The sequence below is a fragment of the Sarcophilus harrisii genome, chromosome 4 (assembly GCF_902635505.1).
Source record: "Sarcophilus harrisii chromosome 4, mSarHar1.11, whole genome shotgun sequence".
NCBI classification, from domain to species: domain Eukaryota; kingdom Metazoa; phylum Chordata; class Mammalia; order Dasyuromorphia; family Dasyuridae; genus Sarcophilus; species Sarcophilus harrisii.
This window is the reverse complement of record NC_045429.1, coordinates 276,380,469-276,398,665: the sequence shown is the minus strand read 5'-3', so window position 1 is coordinate 276,398,665 and position 18,197 is coordinate 276,380,469. Positions and strand designations below refer to the sequence as shown.

At 32.7% G+C, this 18,197-nt stretch overlaps 1 protein-coding gene across 11 annotated transcripts in view; it reads left to right on the top strand.

Annotated features, from left to right (window-relative positions):
• DNAH8 (dynein axonemal heavy chain 8) overlaps positions 1 to 18,197 on the top strand; it is a 356,347-nt gene that overhangs the window by 126,544 nt on the left and 211,606 nt on the right. For all 11 annotated transcript variants that reach the window (XM_031964914.1, XM_031964911.1, XM_031964913.1 and 8 more), the window contains 3 exons: positions 1,201 to 1,339; positions 5,911 to 6,107; positions 8,323 to 8,449. In XM_031964914.1, coding sequence (XP_031820774.1) covers positions 1,201 to 1,339; positions 5,911 to 6,107; positions 8,323 to 8,449 — 463 coding nt within the window. The remainder of the gene's footprint in view (positions 1 to 1,200; positions 1,340 to 5,910; positions 6,108 to 8,322; positions 8,450 to 18,197) is intronic.

Sequence of the window (18,197 nt, the reverse complement as noted above, 5' to 3'; positions counted from 1 at the left end):
TTATCCTGTCAAACATTAAGAAGGAATTACTATAACCTAAATATAAAACCTTTATCTCATCAACCATTTAAGAGGGTATGATTATAGCCTGGGGTTTTGGGGTAGAACAATTCTCATCAAACATTAAAAGGGAAAGATTATAATCTGAGGCAGAGTAACTAAATAGGACAATGGGGAAACTAGGTCAGGACATCAAAAGGGAACTGTGGCACAACAATTTCACAATACCAACACTGAATTTGTGTTCCAATTTCCTATCTCCCCACCAATATTTTTCATTATCTTTTCCTGTCATCTTAGTCAGTCTGAGAGGTGTAAAGTGGTACTTCAGAGTTGTCTTAATTTTCACTTGTCTAATCAATAATAATTTGGACCATTTTTTTCCATATGACTAGAAATGACTTTGGTTTCTTCATTTGAAAGTTGTCTATTCATGTCCTTTGGCCATTTATCATTTGGGGAATTATTTTATTATAAATTTGAGTCAGAGGAAAATAATATTTTAAATTCTTTAAAATTTTTTTAAATCTTTAAAACTATTTAAAATGAAAACTTTTTCAATCACATTTCATCTCTCTATTTGAATGAATCTATTTTAAGAATTTAGAGTTATTTCATGGATAATATCAGCAGGAAACAATTCTGGAAAGTACTTTAATTGTAGAAGTTCATTTAGCAATTAATGAATTGGCATAACTAAGCTCAGTTCTTCATCTTGGTATTTATAAAACAGATAATTTAATCCTATAAAGAGTAGCCTCTTCATGGTATCACAAAATAATTGGTGAATCTGGAAAGTAGTAATTGGATAGGTGGATTAGTATTTTATGAAAGCACTATTCAGTTTAGTTTGCAAGTAAACCACTTAACCTCTGTTAGCCCTAGTTTCTTCATTTGTGGAATGAAATGGAATTTTATCTTTATAACAATCTTGACAGATGAGATAATAGAAACAAATGGAGGCTGAGTGACTTGCCCAATTCCATATAACTAGTTAAGTGTCTGAAGTAGTATTTAAACCTAACTTTCCCTGATTCCTTGTCAGTTGCTTTATGAGCTACCCCACCCTATTGCTTTAAATAGACAAGGCACTATTGTTGATCTTCAGGATAAGACCTTTGAACATAGGACAGTGATTTTTCTTCCTGTATTCTGGTAAATATGCAGAGTGCTACAAATTATTGCTTTTATTTCATATAGGTAATGATTCCTAGTTTGGATGACATTCAACAAGCCATCAATCGTATGATCCAGTTAACTCTAGAAGTGAGCAGAGGAGTGGCCCATTGGGGACAGCAGCAAGTGCGCCATGTGAAGGCAGGAGCCTCTCTAACACAAGGTAGCTCGGGGGAAGTGGATAAAATGGGAAAAAATAAACTTTCCATTTAAAATATTAATTATTACAACAAAATATGATCATGTCATCATGTAATAGACTCATAGAACCTCCAAATTGGGAAAGACTTCAAGAGATCATAGCTATAGTCTGTCACTTTGACTATAGAAAAGATATTAGTAAAACACTTTAAAATATGCTATGAAGTCTTAAAATGACCTATCATTAAATTATTTTGTTAAATTATATATTTAAAATGAATATTGCATGTTCTGCAAATACAAAAATAAATTTGTGGATAAGAAGTTTCCCTGGGTTTCATAAGCATAGATAAAAAGTTAAAAACTGGTCTTAGAACTATGCCTACTATTAAATAGCATATTTCTCAACTAGTGAACTCATTTGTTTAGACCATAGTGGGAATAAGACTAGATTCATGGTTTCCCCATACAAAAGTGAAGGAACCTTTCATTTTGATATTCTTGTGATATAAAAAGTAATCCAGAATTGGGTAAACTCTCCCAGGCATTTTCTAGAGCTGGAACAATGGTGTCTCTGTCTCTCTCTGTCCCCCGCTCTCACTTTTTTACACACATTTGAGAGCAAAATTATTTACTACTGTGGAAATAATTTCTTTCCTTAATATGCAGGGGATAACTACTTCATAATCATGAAATATGAGATTTAAATCTTCTGAGGAAAGAACTGACTGAAAGGAGCATAATAAAACTATTTTATAGATTAAAATCTCTCTCTCACCTTTTTACATCCCTTTGAAAGCAACGTTTGTTACTATGTAATGCTGAAGAAACTGAGCAAGACAGATTAGAGACCAATTCAATAGTTTATTAAATGGAGAGAGATACTGGGACCAATGGATCCATGGTTGGTCCCAGGGTTGGACAAGACTATCATCTCAAAGAGTTCAGCACCAAAGATTTCAGAGGGCAAGCCTTTATGGGATAACAAGAACAACGACACAATGGGGGAGGTACCTAGGTAGGGATAACCTAATGAGGGGAGGCCCCTAAGATGACACAATGGAGGGAGGTTACTGATATTCTAATGACATCTAAAATGGATAAACTTTTATCCTGTCAAACATTAGGAAGGAATGTCTATAACCTAAAGATATAAAACCTTCATCTCATCAACCATTTAAGAGAGAATGATTATAGCCTGGGGTTTTGGGGCAGAGCAACTGAGATAGACCTTTATCTCATCAAACATTAAGAGGGAAAGGTTATAACCTGAGGCACAATAACTAAATAAAATAATTGGAGAAACAGGTCACGACATTAAAAGGGAACTTTGGTACAACTACTGTGGAAATTTCTTAATATGCAGGAGATAACTGCATTTCATCATCATGAGATATGAGATTTAAACCTGAGGAAAAATTGAAAGAAGCATAATAAATAAAACTATCTTAAAGATAGATTAAAATGGAACAAAGATAAAAAATTATAAACATTTGTAGACAGTTTCACTTGGGAAGGTAAAATCAAAATAAACAAATTAATGTATCATATAATGTTTTGTTTTAACATTTAATAAGGCAGACTAATACAGTGGAAAGAAGAAAATTAAAGAACCCACAAAAGCCATAGTCCATGTTGATTGAAAATATTCTTTGTAATACTGTTACTAAGTTTTCTTCCAGCTGCTTTTTTGAAGGCTTCTAGTGACAGGGAATCCATGAAGTCCCATTCCATTTTTGAACAGCTTTGTTTATTAGGAAGATTTTTTCCTATTGTTTGCCTTTTTGTAATTACAAATGCTTGCTCTTGATGCTGCCTTTTAGAGACAAATGAAACAAATCTAATCTCTCTTAAACATGACAGACCTTCAAATACTTGAACATAGTTATTCCTCTTCTCTCCCAGCATTCCTTTTTTTTTCCAAGTTAAATATCCTAGTTTCTTCAGTTGCTCCTTATATGGCATGGACTCATGGTCCTTCAGCATCCTCGTTGTTCCACTATATCAATGTCTTTCTTAAATTGTGCTACATAGTAATAAATATTCTATATTCAGCCTGACTAGGGCAATCTGTAAAAGGACTATCATCACTTCCTTCTTCCTGGAAATTATTCTTTTTTGCTTTTAGAAGCAAATTTTCTTTTTTCTAGTATTTCATTTACTTAAAAAAATATTATTTTATTTGTATCTTTTGTTTTGTTCTAATTTATTTATCCTGTTTCCCTGCAAACAGAAAGTAGAATCCTTGTAGCATGTAGAAACAATCAAGAAAAAGAAATCTACACATGTACCATACTTCCAAATATAGGTCTCATTCTGTACCTAGCATCTATTCTCCCTTATGTGATGAAGTGGGTAATTGTATTCTTCATACTTATCTTCTAAAGTCAATATTGGTTGTTGCATTTAATCACAGTATCTCACAATGTCTTTTCTTTTTAATATTCTATTTGTCTTCTTTTCCTGCTCCCTTCATTTTGCATCAATTCATAAAAGTTTTTCTGAAATTATCTCTTTCATCATTTCATATGGTATAGTAGTATTAGATTATTTTCATGTAGTATCTTGATTTATTCTGTCATTTTCAATTGATAGGTACTTCCTTTGCTTAAAACTCTTAATACAGCTAAAGATGGTATTACCGTTTTTATGCAACATCAACTTGCTAATTCATATTGAGCTTACAATCCTGCTTAAAAAACAAGAAAAACCTCAGATTTTTTCACAATAATTAATATATTACTATATATATATATATATTATTATTATGCCTTACTATACCTTCTCCACCTTGTATACATGAAGTTAATTTTTTAAATTTTTGACCTCAAGATACAAGATATTTATCCATATTTGATTTTATCTTTAATAAGTCTAGGGTAGCATAGTAGTTAGATTGCTGGGCCTGGAATCAAAAAGACCTAAATTCAAATTTTCCATAGACCTTTAATAACTATGTGACCCAGGTCAAATCACTTGACCTGTTTGTCTCAGTTTTCTCAGCCATAAAATAGAGATGATGACATTCAAAGAAATTTGAACTGATGAAGTTATGAAAATCAAATAAATAATTTTAAAGTTCTTATTTAGTAAGTGCTATATAAATGTTAGTTACTACTATTATATAGTTGGTGTGCTGATCTGTCAAGGTCTTTTGAATCCTGCCTTATTCATTCATCATTTTCTTCTCAGCCTTGTGTCATCTGAAAATTTGACACACATATCACCTTTTCCTTTATCAAAGTCATTAATTAATAAAAATTCTAAACTTGAGATAAAGTTTTAAGTGGGTCAGGAAAAACTGTCAAATGAAGACCCAAGACATGAGGGTTCATGGACATTTGCTGAACCTAATTCTGGGAAATTGATCCTTATGTGAAATGGAGGATCCTAGCTTTCCACTTGAAAGGCATTTATAAATGTTTTCTTTTCTTCTGAAGATGAAGAAAAAGCCTCTTGGTTGTTTGCTGGGTTAGAACTTAGTGTTCATATAGAAAATGCTAACTGGCCAGATTGAATTCTTTTTTGGAAGTAGTCAAAGAAAGGACTGCTGTAAACTTCCAGTGCCAGTGACCTGTTCTCCCCACCTGTGCCAGCATGTATACAGATAGGTGTCTATTTGTCTCTGTAGTGTCTGTCTTCTTTTCTTCTTCAGTGAAGGGGTAATGGAGATGCATACATCCTTTAAATGATGTACATTCTGTAATGATGGTTAAAGTATGAGCTTAATTAATCCCAACTTGTTGCTTGCAGTATCTACAAAATTTTGGAAAGGCTGAAATTAGTTCCAATCAGTATTGATAATCCAGTGAGTATTGTAGGGTCTAGAACAGGGGTCCTCAAACTACAGCTCGCGGACCAGATACAGCAGCTGAGGACATTTATCCCCCTTGCCCAGGACTATGAAGTTTCTTTATTTAAAGGCCCACAAAATAAAGTTTTTGTTTTTACTATAGTCTGGCCCTCCAACAGTCTCTGAGGGACAGTGAACTGGCCCCCTATTTAAAAAATTTGAGGACCCCTGGTAGAATATTCTTTCCATTTGATATTGGAAATTGTCCTCCATAATTCAATCGAGTTTTGCTCTAAGAAAAGGAGTTTAGAAACTTTGGTCAAGGAGCACACAGTCTAAATGGAAAACCACATATATATTAAGTAATAAATAATAAATATCAAATTTAGAGTAAGAAGCAAACATTATGGGCTGAGATGAGCAGAGAAGAGTTTATAAATTAGTTGGAAGAAAGATATATATTTGAAAATATTGAGTTACTCCTTAGTCCTCATTGGGGTAATGACTCAGTTTTTTTTAAACTTCTCCTTATTCTGTCTCCTAATCATTTTTATTTCAGTTATCCTTTGAACCCTCTAATTTCTCCATTTTTTAAGATCTAGAGACTAAAGTCTAAAAAGTTAATGTTTGATATTGAGAATGGCCCCATGTATGGTGGCATTTCCACCTAGAGCTGTAAAATAAAAGTTTTGAAGGTTAATATAAGCATTGAAATAGACTGACATGTTCTAATAAGAAAAACTAAAGGTTGTACACTTTATAATGTAATAATTTGTTTCTTGTTTGAATTTTTTTTCTAGAGTCCTATGAAGAAATCATTCCTGCAAGGAAGCTAAAAAATTTTTATCCGGGTGTTGCAGAACACAAAGATATTGCTAAATTGGGCTTGCTGCTTTCTTCTTCGGTAAATTCTTTAAGGAAAGCAGCTTCTGAAGCACTTCTGGAATTTCAGAAATATAAAGTTCTTTGGACAGAAGACCGAGATGCCAAAGTTAAGGTATATTTTAGCTAATTTGTTTATAGATTCTTTTCATAGGGCTTGGCTTATTTTCTTACTGCTTATATCCCACTGGTAGGAATGATGCCATGGAAGGATGACAACCAAGGTCCCCTTCCTGCTATGGTGTGTTGAATTGTTTGAAGCTCTACACCCATGATCCTAGAGTCAGAAATGCACATCATCATTTTAAGTATTCTTCATAAGTCATTTCACATTCATGTATCATAAACTAGAGGCTATTGGAAAGTTTTTGGAACTTCCCATAGCAAACTCCTGCTTGTGGCTGGGCAGCCCAATTATTCCCTTTTTGTCAGTACTTTAAGCATTGCCATGGTATCACTGAGATTATTCAGTAGATTGACCATTTTCAGATCTTCAAATTGCCCGGCCATAACCAGAGTTTTAGAGTTAGATTCAGGAAGATTTACTAATTCTATAGCCCTAGATAAGTCACTTAGCTTGTCTGATATTGCATTTCCTCATTTACAAAATAGGAATAATAATAATAACACCTGTGGTACCTACCTGACAAAAGTGATTTGAGTAGGTCAAGTGTTCTGCAGACTTAAGGTATAGAGAAAGATAGGAACTAGACCTGTGATTTCACTGGTTTAGAGAACTCTTTGGTGAATAAAACTCTTTCTCCCAGGGCAAGTCAAACTTTCTCTGAAACTTAGGAATTACTTAAGGCACTGAAAAGCTTAAGTGAATTGGTTGGAGTTCTAGAATCAGTGTAAGGCAAGATGTACCTATGCTGCTTATCATTTGCAAACTTTAAATTTGCTATATAAATGTCCATTGTTATTGTTTCCATTATTACTATTTGTCAGCATTAAGCTCTGAAGGCATACCTGCTAATGAAACAATTGTCATTTTTTTGGTGACAGTTTCTCTAAGTACCGATAGATAGATGGATGCTTCTTATTTCTGGTTATCATTTTTGTATATCTAGGTAAATAGCTTACTCAAACTGTTTTGTGTGTGAGCATAAACACTACTATTCAGTGTGATTATGTAGCAGGACAAGCTGATTTGAAAAATGCTGCCCATTCCTTTTAAATGAAGAGGAAGAGAAGAAACATTAAGTACTTACTATGTGTTATGTACTATTCTAAGTGCTTTACAAATTTTTCCTAATTATCTCCTTAAAACAATCCTGGGAGGTAGGTGCTATTATTATCCTTTATAGTTGAGAAACTGCAGTAAAAAGAAGTGACAATATATATAGCTAGTAAGTGTCTGAGGAGGTATTTAAACTAAAGGCTTTCTGACTTCAGCCCTGCACTTATATGTACTGTGCTACTAGGTGCTTCTATAAGTATTCCATATGCTATCTAGAGTCAGGGATCTTTGGGTCACTGGCTTAGAGATATGTTTTTCTTTTCATCTTCATACCTGAGAAAGCAAGGTCCTGTTTTGAAGCTTGCTAGTAATCATCAGGAGGTACTCTGGTCACAGTTTTTTCTGAAGGTTGGCTCACTTGAGACTAGGCAGGAAAAAGGCAGAAACCATTTTAGTATTACAACTTTTTCTCAAGTCCTGGAGAGACTTACACAAACTGATGCTGAGTGAAATGAGCAGGACCAGGAGATCATTGTATACTTCAACAACAATACTATATGATGACCAGTTCTGATGGACCTGGCCATCCTCAGCAATGAGATCAACCAAATCATTTCCAATGGAGCAGTAATGAACTGAACCAGCTACGCCCAGAGAAAGAACTCCGGGTGATGACTAAAAACCATTACATTGAATTCCCAATCCCTATATTTATGCCCACCTGCATTTTTGATTTCTTTCACAAGCTAATTGTACAATATTTCAGAGTCTGATTCTTTTTGACCAGCAAAAAACGGTTTGGTCATGTATACTTATTGTGTACCTAATTTATATTTTAATATATTTAACATCTACTGGTAAAAAAAACAAAAAAACAAAAAAAAAAAAACAAAAAAAACTTTTTCTCTCAAGGCTGTCGAGGATACATTCTTCTTTATAGGATCATTTTCATATGATAACACATAATTAGATGTGTTGACACATCTATAATTTTACTTTTGTTGATACTTCTTTCATAGGTTCAGATTATAGTTCATTACCCTGAAAACATATATGTGTAATGATTTGAATATAAATATCATTGTTAAAAAGGAACCATTGAGATTTGTAACTGATAAAAATACTTAACAACTGTTCAAACTCCTAACAGGAATTTTTGGCTAGCAATCCTTCTCTGACAGAAATCAGAACAGAAATTCTTCATTATGCTACATTTGAACAAGAGATTGAAGAGCTGAAGCCTACTCTTGTTGTGGGAGCACTTGAATTACATACAGGTATTTACTTCTTACTTAAAACATAGGATCAATTAATTATCAGCAGTTACTATAATATATGTTGTAAATGACAGATATTTTGAAAACTTAAATATTATTCTAGTGCCTCTATAGGACATAGCTTAATTCCCTAATTTAACTTAGATTGGAAAAAATCCATAGATAAAAAAGACTGTATGTGTTAATACAGTGATTGGGAGGTGGGGTAGGGAGGAAGAATGATTTAGTAATGAATGAGGGTATGTTATTATTATTATGAAAAGCCAACTACTTAATTCCTTGTCAAATCTCTTATTTCAACCTTGGAATGGTAAAAGTTGTAGCAGTAACAATGGAAATTGACACCTAAAGTACTTACTGCCCCAAAGATATCACTTCATATGGTTCATGCATACCCAGATTAATTCCTAGGAGAACCTGATTCCCAAAAGTGGAAATAAAGGCTTTTTCTTGCATTCTTATATATGCCACTCATGCTGAAGTTCTGGAAAAACCTCAAGTAAATCTTAGGTATGGCTCAGATCTAAGTATCATCTAAAAGGGTTCCCTCTAAAAAGGACCACAATATATAAAATGGGTCAGATATGAGATATTTATTTCCTCTACTGCACACATATACAAGAACTCATAAAATAAAAACTTGTGCTAATCACACACATACACACACACACACACACACGCACACACACATACACACACCAATGCCAGACATACAAAGCCATCATATATTATGTTCTCCCTAAAACAAAGAGACAATTTTGTGAGGACTGCTGAGTTGATAATATCACTTTCATTTCAGTGCCAAGCTTTCTGAGTTACTAATTTATACAGATTTTATGACCAACTAGGTATGATCCTTTAGTTTCTTCAGGGCCAGGATCCTTTTTATTGTTCCTAGTCATTTTTGCTTCTAAAAAGTATCATTGTAATACATGTCCTTTCTTCAGAGCAATTAGCACCAATTGAGAGACCCAGAAACTCTTAAACTCAAGAAGCCACCAGGCTAGAAAAATCAACTTCTCAGCATATTTATTCTCAGAGAAAGAATTAGAAACAGAATAATTAGGTAGAAAATTGGAATTAAGTCCCATACTTACCTAGACAAGTATTTTTTGATCACTACTCTGGTTTTAATAGCCACTATAGCTGTTAAGTTGAGAAAAAATTCTCCTTTTCCCTTGCTTTTGTAAGAGCTTATATTTGCTCTGACCCAAGAGGCTTCCTCAAAAGATAATAGACAATATTGTTTCTTGCCTCTTAACAGTTAAGGAAATGTGGTTCTCACCAGTAATCTTAAAAGCCTTCTCCACCTTTAAACCAGGAGTTTGAGGACTTGAATTTTCTTTAGCAAAGAGCCATAGCATATGTCTCACTAGAAGAAGCCCAATCCCTTGGGAAATGCTTACATTCAACTCCTCCATTGTACATTCTTCTCAGTTAAATTTTTGTTGTTTCTACTAAATTTTCTGAGGTACTTAGTTTTGGTGATTTTTTTTTTCAGTTAGCTTTTTAGTTGACTATAGGGTTTTCCTAGTAAAACACATCATGCAAAAAGTGATAGTTTTACTTCCTCATTGACTGTGCTTATTTCCTCAGTTTTTTTGTCTTATTATATTAACTTACCTAATTATATTAACTTATGTCTATTGCTAGCACAGTATTGAATGATGATGATGACAATGGATAGCTTTTTTTCACCCTTGATTTATTAGAATGGCTTCTAGGTTATCCCCATTATAGATAGTGCTTCCTCTTCACTTTAGATAGTTACTATTTATCATTTTATGAAAGCTTCATTTATTCCCATGATTTCTGATGTTTTAATAAGAATGGATATATTTTGTCAAAAGCTTTTTGGGGGCATTTATTGAAATAATCAATTTTGGGGTTATTGATGTGCTTATAGTTTTCCTAACATTGGACCAACCTTTCATTATTGATATAAATTCAGCCTGGTAATAGTGTATGAACTTTGTGATATATCTTGGAAAGTCTCTCTAATATCTTATTTAAATTTTTTGCATCAATATTCATTAATGAAACTGAACTGTAATTTTCTTTTTCTGTTTTGACTTTCTCAGGTTTAGGTATCAAGACCATAGTTGTGTCATAAAAGGATTTTGGTAGGACTCTACCACCTGTTTTTTTGGTTGATGTATTATTGGAATTAATTGTTCTTTAAATGTTTGGTAGAGGTAGAAGCGAAGTGTTGCACCAGCCCTGAAGTCAGGAGGACCTGAGTTCAAATCTCATCTCAGACACTTAACACACTTAACACTTCCTACCTGTGTGACCCTGGGCAAGTTACTTAACCCCAACTGCCTCAGGGAAAAAAAAAAGTTTGGTAGAATTTACTTTTAAATTCATCTAGTCCTGGCAGTTTTTTTCTTACAAAACTTATTAATGTCTTAGTTTCTTTTTCTAAGGCAAAAAATACTTATGTTATTTAAGTATTCTTTTTTTCTGTTAAACCAGGCAATTTATATTTTTGTAAATATTTATCCATTTCATTTGGATTGTCAATTTTGTTGGCATATTATTGGGCAAAATAGCTCCTATTAATTTCATTAGCTTTTAATTCATTTTTTTTTTATTTTTGATATTGGTAATTTGATGGGTCTTTTTTGTTCTCAATATTATTCTATTTTTCCAAATACTTGTAAAGAGAGTTTTCAGCTTTCATTTTCATAAGACTTTGTGTTCCAAATTTTTCTTTCTTCTCCCCTTATCTCTCCCCTCCCCAAGATAGCAAACAATCTATTATTCGTTAAATATGTGCAATTATTTTAAACATATTTCCATATTTGTCATGTTGTGCAAGAAAAATTAGACAAAAGGGGAAAAAAACACAAGAAAGAAACAAACAAACAAAAAAGGTAAAAATGGTGTGCTTCGATCCATCTTCAGTCTCTGTAATTCTATCTCTGGATGTGGTTGACATTTTCCAACCCATTTTTGTTGGAATTGCTTTGAATCACCACATTGTTGATTATTACCTAATCTAATTGTTTTTGTTTTTAATGTTATCATGTGGCTTTCTTTCTTTTAAAATTTTTTTTCAATAGTATTTTATTTTTCCCAAATACATGAAATACATATTTCAACATTTATTTTTGTAATACTTTGTGTTCCAAATTTTTCCCTCCTCCCTAACTTCCCCGCTCCCCAAGTTGATCATCTCATAATCTCGTTGTTACTGTGTACAGTGTTCTCTTGATTCTGCTCACCTCACTCAGCATCAGTTCACGTAGGTCTTTCAAGACTTCTGAAATCAACCTGCTCATCAGTTCTTATAGAACGATAATATTCCTTTTTCATTCATATACCATAACTTAATTCAGCCATTCCCGAAATGATGGGCATCCATTCAATTTCTAGTTCTTTGCCACTACAAAAAGGGTTCCTATAAACATTTTTGCACATGTGGGTACTTTCCCCTCCTTTATGATTTCTTTGAGGTATAGATCCAGTAGTGAGACAGCCAGATCAAAGAGTAGGCATAGTTTTATAGTCATTTGGACATAGTTCCAAATTGCTCTTCAGAATGTGGGATCATTTCAGAACCTCATAAGTAATGCATTAGTGAACAAGTTTTCCCACACCCCCTCCAATATTTATTATTATTTTTATCTCTTTTATCATCCCCCTCTTTCTTATCCCTTTTCCCTTCTAATTCGCCCTCCCTTCTATTAGTCTTCCTCTTGTCTTTCCCTTTTCCCCTCCAAATTTCCTGTAGGATGAGACAAATTTCTATACCAAACTAAGTAAATGTATTATTCCCTTTTTGAACTCAAATTTGGGATTAAGATTCAATGCTCAGCCCTCTCCCTTCTTTCCTTCTACAGTACTGTACAATCTTTTTATGCCTCCCCACTTTACCTCCTTTTTTGTCTTTTCTCAGTATAAAAACTTTTCTACCCCTAATTTCTTTTTAACATCATCACATTATAGTCAACTTATACCTACACCATTTGTATATGTATGTTCTTTTTAACTGCCCTGACAAAGATGCAGTTCTCAAGAGTTATAAGTATCATCTTCCTATGTAGGCATGTAAACATTTTAACTTTAAAAAGTCATAGGATTTTTTCCTTCCCTGTTTCCCTTTTTGTGCTTCTCAAGTCTTTATTTAAAGATCAATTTTTCTATTCAATGATGCAACAATGGAATAGATGTAGTACACAAATCACCATAATCGTTATATTATACCCAGCTTTTGGGATAAGAACTCACTATTTGGCAAAAACAACTGGGAAAACTGAAAAACAATAGGACACAAACTAGGTATAGATCAACATCTCCCACCATTTACCAAGATACGTTCAAAATATGTGCCTTAATATTGAAAAAGGCAGATATTAATAAATGAGTATCATATTTGTTTTTTTGTTCATTTCTCTCCCTCATTGGAGTGTAATCTTGTGATCTTTTTCCTTGACTCTATTTTCTGTTTGTAGTTATCCCTTACTGAATTCCATTGAATAAACATGTATTATGCTTCTATTATGTACAAGAAAATACTGTTCTAGGCACTGGAAAAGATAAAATATAAAAAAAGAGTCACTGATCTCAAGAAACTTATATTATACTTGAAAGACTGGGCAAGGGGAGTTGTAAATCAACATTATATAGATAAGTACATATAGAATAATTATAGAATAGAGTTCAAATCTGGCCTCTTGTGGGTCTAGTTTTCTCATCTGCTAAAATGAGGCAATTGGATTTAGGTTTGTCATGAAACTAGGTCTCCACCTTAATGTGTATCCTGCCTTAGACATTAGGTATATGGGCAAGGCATTGAACCTCATAGTTTATCTGTTTCTTCATCTGTAAAGTGGAAATAATAATAGCACCTCCTTCTAGAGCTTTATAAGTGTGCACTGTGGTTTTTGTTCTAGTTATTATTTAATATATAAGATTCTTCTAGCTCTAGTAATTCAGATATAGTCATCCAAATCATATAATATTTCTAAATAAAGGAAAAAAGTTTAATTCTTTTTGCATTAAAGTGAGCCTTTACAGCATATCATCTCAGCTACAAAAGAGATGAGTTTATATTTGTCTGTTTTGTTTTTGTCTCCTGCACTCTCTTAATGACTGTTTCCTTTTGGAAATTGTAGAGAATCTTTCTGCCAGCTTAAAATTTGTACTCTAGCATATCTTTAAGAATATAAAGTCATTGAAAATTAAGATTATTTCATTTTTTGTATGTGTATCCCCATGATCATGTTCATGACAGAGTAGATGTTTCATAAATATCTGTTCATTAATTGATTGAACTATGATAACAGAAATGTTTATTAATATACATGTTTTCTTCACTTATAAATATACCCTTTTAGATAGGGTTGGAGAGAATGTGCTCAAGGACCTGGGAGATTTATGATAGTGTTACTGTCATAACATGCTACTAAATTCAAGGCTCACTTCCTTCTGGGATAAATTGACTTTGCTTGGGATATACACATGTTGAATTGACCTAATAAAGAATTCCTCCATTTAAGCTCATAATTAAGCAAATCTTCTTGATAATAGCACTAACATTTATGAACAGTACACATCTACTATTAAAACCACTTTACTAATTGATAAGCATAATTCTCAGGAAGGAAACAAAAACACTTCTCTTTGGTAACCTAATTCTAAGTTAATAATGTCTAGCCCACAGTAGTTTAGAAAAGTAAGAACTAAAATTACTAGTACTTTTACTTTTATGGGAAAACATAAATTGAAACATTAATTATTAAAACCATAGTTTTCAAATGTTACAAAATCCCATGTGATACTAATAATTTAAAATATGTTTTAAAAAACTATTTGGAAGTTCATTTTCCTTAGTTCCTTTTTATATAATTATGAATGTCATTTTAAACAAAGAACATATTAAACATTAAATTAAATTTACATCTTAATTAATGTTTATATATATCTTTAAGGAGTTCTAATCAATATGCTCTTATTTCTTACTTCCTATACATATTTTCATATATTGACAAAATTGTCATTTTCACTAGCTATATAGTATTTCATCAATTAACATGCCATAATTTAATTGAATGAGAGTTCATTTTTAGAACCACCTAGTTTTCTTCTAACTATTGCAAATTACTTAAATTTATCAATGCTTATAGATTGGTCAGTAATGTTAAATTATTCTTTATAACAAATTAGATTTCATTTGGAATCAGGTAATGATGAAGTACAGCAGGAGTTTAGTCAGAGAAATACAGTAGCAGATAGAATGCTAGACTTGGAGTCAGAAACATCTAAGTTTGAATACATCTCAAATTTGGGATCATTGAGGCCTGTGCCTACTGCTCCTGAACAATGCCCCTAGGGCCTCTTGTTTGTTCTGACTCAGTCTAGTTCTCTGATAGTTTGATACATTCAAACAGTTAACAAAAAGAACTTTATTTAGCCTTAGCAGAGAAATATATTGAAAAAGGAGACTTGATTCAGCTGAGCAAAACAATATAATATGAGAATCCACTAAACAACTTTTAGAACCTTCTCTGGCTTCTTGTAACTGTTTTGTATTTTTTGTATTCAGACTGTGTGTCAGTGACACTGATAGTCTTCTGAGCCAACTAAATCTCAATACCTTTTAAGAAAACATTAGTCTAGCTTGCATAGGTATAGGAATTAAGATATTTGCTCCTACCACAATGCTGAATGAGTTTTTTTTGGTTAAATTCATTGACTATGTAAGAAATTTCAAATTTTTTTGATAACTTACTTTGATAGTGACATAGGAAGGTATATTTGGTTTTTTTCAGGCTGCTGAAAATATAATTTAATTTATTTTTGCTACAGTTCACCATTATTTCATTATCTAAAAGAAAAAGCTCTATTCTTCTTATTCCTTACCTGTTTGTTAATAAACAAGCAGTAACTTCATCATTGCTAAAGATCTAAATTATTAATAAACTAAAGTGCAACACTGGCTACAATTAATTTGTTTTTTATTTACAAAACACATGCACAGGTAATTTTCCCAACATTTTGTTTCAAATTTTCCCCTCTTCCTCCCCACTCCCTCCCCTAGCTGGCAGGTAGTCCAATACATGTTAACTATGTTAAATCCAATACATGTATACATACTTGTATAGTTATCTTGATGCACAAGAAAAATCAGATCAAGAAGAAAGAAAAAGAAAACAAAATGCAAGCAAACAATAACAGAGAGAGTGAGAATGCTATGTTGTGTTGCACACTTAGTTCCCACTGTCCTCTCTCTGGGTATGATGGCTCTCTTCATCACTGAACAAGTGGAACTGGTTTGACCCATCTCATTGTTGAAGAGAGCCACATCTGTCAGAATTGATCATCATATAGTCTTGTTGTTGCCATGTATAATGATCTCCTGGTTCTACTCATTTCACTTAGCATTATTTCATGCAGGTCTCTCCATACCTCTCTGAAATCATCCTGTTGGTCTTACAGACCATAGCATTCACATACCATAATTTATTCAGCCATTCTCCAATTGATGGGCATACACTCAGTTTCCAGTTTCTGGCCACTACAAAGAGAGCTGGCACAAACATTTTTGCATATGCAGGTCCCTTTTCCTTCGTAAGATCTCTTTGGGATATAGGCCCAGTAATAACACTGCTGTTCCAAACTCAGTGGGTGGATTTGTTCACAGTTCCACCAACAATGAATCAGTGTCTCAGTTTTTCAATATCACCTCCAACATTGGTCATTATTGTTTCCTATCATCTTAGCCAATCTTATAGGTGTATAGTGGTATCTCAGAATTGTCGTAATATGCATTTCTCTGATCAATAGTAATTTGGAGCATCTTTTCATGTGACTAGAAATAGCTTCAATTTCTTCATTTGAAAATTGTCTGTTTGTATCCTTTAACCATTTATCAATTTGAGAATGGCTTGGACTATTATAAATTTATGTTAATTATCTATATATTTTAGAAATGAGGCCTTTATCAGATCCTTTGGATGTAAAAAAATTTTTTTTTCCCAAGTTTATTGCTTCCCTTCTAACTTGTCGGCATTAGTTTTGTTTGTACAGAAACTTTTAAACTTAATATAATCAAAGTTATCTATTTTGTGATCAATAATGATTTCTAGTTCTTCTTTGGTCACAAATTCTCTCCTCCACAGGTCTGAGAAGTAAACTATCCTATGTTCTTCTAATTTATTTATAATCTCATTCTTTATGCTTAAATTATGAACCCATTTTGACCTTATCTTGGAGTACAGTGTTAAGTGTGGGTCCATGCCTAGTTTTTGCCATACTAATTTCCAATTTTTCCAGCAGTTTTTGTCAAACAGTGAATTCTTATTCCAAAAGGTGGGGTCTTTGGGTTTGTCAAACACTAGATTATTAAAGTTATTGACTATTTTGTCCTGTGAATTTAACCTATTCTACTGATCAACCAGTCTATTTCTTAATCAGTACCAAATGGTTTTGATGGCTGCTGCTTTATAATATAGTTTTAGGTCTGGTACAGTTAGGCCATCTTCATTGCTTTTCTCTTCATTAATTCCTTTGAAATTCTTGCCCTTTTGTTCTTCCAGATGAATTTTGTTGTTATTTTTTCTAGGTCAGTAAAATAGTTTCTTGGGAGTTTGATTGGTATAATACTATTTGCTCGACCTACTCAAAAGCACTTGATATTTTTCCAATTGGTTAGATCTGACTTTATTTGTGTGAAAAGTGTTTGATAGTTTTGCTTACATAGTAATTGGCTTTCCCTTGGCAGATAGATTCCCAAATATTTTATACTATCAATAGTTTTTTTAAAGGGAATTTAATTTCTCTTTGTATCTCTTGCTGTTGGATTTTGTTAGTGATATATAAGAATGCTGATGATTTATGTGAATGTATTTTGTATCCTGCAACTTTGCTGAAGTTGCGAATTATTTCTCATAGCTTTTTAGTTGATTCTCTGGCATTCTCTAAATATACCACCATATCATCTGCAAAGAGTGATAATTTGGTTTCCTCATTACCTACTCTAATTACTTTAATCTCTTTCTTCTCTTCTTGCCAAAGCTAGCATTTATAAAACAATATTTCTAATATAATATAATTAATGGTGATAGTGGGCAACCTTGTTTTGCTCTTGATCTTATTGGGAATAGTTCCAATTTATCCCCATTACATATGATGCTTGCTGATGCTACTGACTATTTAAGGAAAAGTCCTTTTATTCCTATACTTTCTAGTGTTTTCAATAGGAATGGGTATTGGATTTTATCAAATGCTTTTTCTGCATCTATTGAGATAATCATATGTTTTTTGTCAATTTGGTTATTGATATAGTCAATTATGCTAATAGTTTTCCTAATATTGAACCAGTCCTGCATTCCTAGTATAAATCCTACTTGGTTGTGGTGTATTATCCTGAGGATGATTTTTTGTAGTCTCTTGGCTAATATTTAAGATTTTTGCATCAATGTTCATTAGGGAGTTTAGTCTTTCTGTTTTCATCCTACCTGGTTTAGGTATTAATACCATGTCTGTGTCGTAAAAGGAATTTGGTAGGAGTCCTTCATTCCCTATTTTTTCAAATAGTTTATATAGTATTGGAGTTAATTGTTCTTTAAATGTTTGGTAGAATTCACATGCAAGTCCATCTGGTCCTGGGGATTTTTTCTTAGGGAGTTGATTGATTGCTTGTTCTATTTCTTTTTCTAAAATAGGATTATTTAAGTAATTTATTTCCTCTTCTGTTAATCTGGGCAATTTATTTTTGTAGGTATTCCTACATTTCATGTAG